This window comes from Archocentrus centrarchus, chromosome 24 (assembly GCF_007364275.1).
Source record: "Archocentrus centrarchus isolate MPI-CPG fArcCen1 chromosome 24, fArcCen1, whole genome shotgun sequence".
NCBI classification, from domain to species: domain Eukaryota; kingdom Metazoa; phylum Chordata; class Actinopteri; order Cichliformes; family Cichlidae; genus Archocentrus; species Archocentrus centrarchus.
Window position 1 is genome coordinate 26,786,349 of NC_044369.1, and position 3,968 is coordinate 26,790,316.

Below are 3,968 nucleotides of genomic sequence, written 5' to 3' on the forward strand. Positions count from 1 at the left end.
GGTTCAGAAAGTTTAGAGACATTCCTGTTGGGGAAATTACCTCTGCTTTTCTATCTCTTTAAACTTGATGCATTAAACTGAATAACTGCACGAATGTATTTCTTCCATAAATTGAATTTTTAAAATTATGCAAAAATAATTATTGTGCTAAATACTATGTTACATTATAAAAGATGAGATGTTGGAAGAAGCACATATAGGAATATAAATGTTTACGTGTACATGAGTTTTGTTTTTTTTGTTTTCAGTTTGTTTTAAGCATGTAAACAAGCCTTTAAAGCACTACACACTCCAATATTGCAAGATCTATCCCGATGCAGTTTATATCACAAAAAGGAGTGGGAAGAAGTGTACACTTAAATTTAATTAATTTGATCCCATCCCCTCTCCATAGGTTAGTTAATATTTATCCAGTTTCCTTGTTCTTTTTTTCATGATTTTATAGTGTGTGTCTTCCCACCATATAAAACTCATATCTTAAGAAGATACCACAAATAAGTACTAACGTGCAGCCTGCATTTAAAACTGTTTTTAAATTCTGTAGTCCAATATCAGTGGTTTGCCAAGATATTATAGATTTTACAATCTTTAAAATCTATAATATCTAATTACACACATTATGAGATGAGACAATGTCTACACATAACTGTTTCATCACTCCCAACTCAAAATAAATCAAAGGAGTTTTGTGTTAGCAAAGTCACCTTGAAATATTTTTCCTGAAATTATCATTCTGAAAGCTGACCTGAACCAACTGTAAAAGAAAGCATAAATAAAGGGATTTAGCATAGAATTGCACAGTGCCAGCCAGTTAAGTGTTTCATACACAGCAAGTGGCACTGACACTTGTTTCAATAGCTGACAACTAAAACAAAGAAAAAAAGGCAGCCAACACATGAGAAAAACTCCCAGAACAGTTGCCAGTGTTTTAGTGGCCTTCTTCTCCATCTTACTCACAGTTGCTCCACACTTGGTTGTGTTCTGGATGCTCCGTGCCTGTCTCTGTGCAACGAGGAAAATCTTCAGGTAGATGCAGAGCATTATAATCACTGGGAGATAAAATGCAAGTACTGGTCCCAAAATGTTTGCAAGTAGAACATCAGAAATACAATCTCCTTTGCATTTCTCATGATTTAATCCTGCAACAAGAAAGCCAACAGCAACGAGAATAGAAACACTCCAGCTTACCAGGATCATGATCACAATAACATGAGCATTCATCTTACTTCTGTATGTCAGAGGCTGACACACAGCATAGTATCTGTCAATGGAAATACAACACAAATTCAAAATGGAAGCTGTACTCAAGGTTACATCGAAGCTGTCTCGTACTTTGCAGAATAAATCTTGATAGAACAGGCACGCACTAACAGTGAATTTCATGCTCAAAGGAAAGACTAAAACTCCAACAAGCAGGTCAGCCACAGCCAGCGAGAGGACCAGAGAGTTAGTGGGAGTGTGGAGCTGTTTGAAATAAATGATGGAGACTATTACAAGAAGATTTCCACACACGATTAGAGCAGATAATGAGCCCAGAAAAATGCACAGTAAAACACAGAGTGTGGAAGGGGTGCTTATTACCATGTAAGAGACCTTATCTACTTTATAACAGGGATGCAAGTCATCAGCATCAGTGTGGTTGACAGGGATGTCTGATGCCATCTTTCTGGGTTCCTGTAAATGGTAATTGCAATTTTCTTTATATAGCACATTTCATTACCTGCAAAATTAATGTGCTTAACATAGAAGACAAAAGCATAAGAACCACAATGCCTAAAAACAATAAAAACAGCACATATATATAAAACCAAAAAAAAGGGAAACAAAACAAAATCAAAACCCTGCTGAGTTTTGGGCCTGTGTGAATGAAAAAGGTTCTGATTATTTCATTCACACTTTTTATTTATTTATTGTGAATTTTGCCCTGCACAAATGCTAATATACAATAACAGTTTTTTAGTTTTATTTCATACCATACCTTTCAAATGTTGAATATCATTTTGGCATGAAGTGTGTGCACGAGGAGTTCTTCAATGCTGTAACAATGTGCACAGCCTCAGTTTTTATCAACCCTGTATCATTAGCAAAACAGCTGCATTATGTGTTTGTCCAATCAGATGCAGGTTTTTTTGTATAAATGACATCATGTGCCAGATCAAAATAATGAATGAAAAACGAAATTCAATTCATTTTATTCATTTTCACCAGAAATGCTAAAACATCAGGATCAGAAGGAATTTATTAAGAAACATAACCTGACCACAATTGGTCTGTTATATAACCTTTCTTTTCAACACAAGTCCATCATTTGTCTAAGGATAAAATTGTGTTTCATTCACATTCAAGATGACTACAATCAAGTTCATCAAGAAAATTAGCCAACTGTCAGACAAGAGTTTCTGCCACCCTGCCTACACATCCCATCTCAGTTCTCAGACTCCCAGCTGAACTAGCATTGAGTTGAGTCTCTTTACCTTCACCATCTTTGTTTATTAAAACCAGACATGAATGGTAAGGGTGAATGTCACTTTTATTAGAGAATGACTTGTGATTGACTAGTTTCATGGATAAGCCTCCTTTCTAGTGCTTAGAATGACAGTAATTTAGAAAATGAAGTAGTGAGCCTAAAAACTGATCAGGAAAGACACTTCCTCATTGGTTTCACTGAGGATAACAGTTTCAACATAGCTCTGGCATTAGGGATACAATCAAAGTTAATGATGTTAGACACATTAGTAGTTTAATATTTTAAGTCTTTCCTGTTATGGGCAACAGTTTATTTAAAAAAAACACAATCTTGTTGTTCTTTATATGCTGGGAGGCTAAAAATGACTCAAACATATCTCAAACAGTTATGTTTATAACTGTTCCCTGAAGGAGAGGAATGAGGTGCAACACTTACAGTATGGGATATGACACCACACGTCATGACATATGTGCAGCCTCGCCTGCACATGTCATTTAGTTTTACTTCTGGTCTCGTTTCTGTGATTACGTTCAGTTGTGCTCCCCACCTGTTGTCATTCCCTGATTATCCCTCGTGTATTTATTGTCTCAGTTCTCCCGTGTCCTTTGTCGTGTCATTGCTGTTGTTAGCCTTCCTCACTGTGTGTTTTTCTCTGATGTGTCTCCTCCTAGTAGTGCTCCCAGTGTATTTAGTTCCTGGTCTGATCTTTGTTTATAGAGGAGTGGCATCCTAGAGGAGAAGAAGGTTTACCACTGAGAGGATACTGGTTTGAATCCTTGGACTGGCATCACTGGGGGCCCTTGAGCAAGGCCTGTTGCTCCCCAAGTTCTTTTTGGCTTCCCCCTTCTCCACATGTGTGTGCTACATTGTGCATGTGTGATGAGTTAAATGCAGGAACTGAATTTCACTGCATGTATATCTATGTGACAAATAAAATTATTCTTCCAAAAATATTACCTCCCATGTCCAGAGTCTGCAAATTGGGGTCCTATCCTGTCTGCCACAAAGTGTTACATGACAATGGGTAAGTGTGTCTGAACTTGTGACTTGTACTGTGTGTGTGTGTGTGTGTGCGTATGTTTATAATACCTTGTGGGGACAATTTTCCTGACATTTACTACGTTGTGGGGACCAATTGCTCCTTGTGGGGACTGGAACCTTGTCCCCACAAGGGGAAACCCTGTTTTTGGGTCAGGGGTCAGAGTTATGGTATGAATTGAGTTTAGGTTAGGGTTAGGGTTAGGTATGTGATGGTTAGGGTTAGGAAAAGGGTAAAGGTAAGGTTTAGGCTGTAGAAATGAATGGAAGTCAATGGAAATTCCCCACAAAGATACAAAACACACTTGTGTGTGTGTGTGTGTGTGTGTGTGTGTGTGTGTGTGTGTGTGTGTGTGTGTGTGTGTGTGTGTCTTTAAGGAGCATCAAGAAAAACAAGCACATCAACATTCTCAGTGGGGTTTTTCCTGTGCTTTGATGCAACATTTCCTGTTGCAGAAAACTG

General features: G+C 37.7%; 1 protein-coding gene across 1 annotated transcript; it reads right to left on the minus strand.

Moving 5' to 3' along the window:
- Positions 1-675: 675 nt before the first annotated feature.
- LOC115773894 (trace amine-associated receptor 1-like) lies at positions 676-1,662 on the minus strand. The gene has a single exon (XM_030720824.1). The coding sequence runs from the start codon at positions 1,660-1,662 to the stop codon at positions 676-678; it is 987 nt and encodes a 328-aa protein (XP_030576684.1).
- Positions 1,663-3,968: the final 2,306 nt, after the last annotated feature.

Bases quoted from the DNA above. Each gene is read 5' to 3' on its own strand.
- LOC115773894 (XM_030720824.1), bottom strand. From the start codon at position 1,662: ATGGCATCAGACATCCCTGTCAACCACACTGATGCTGATGACTTGCAT.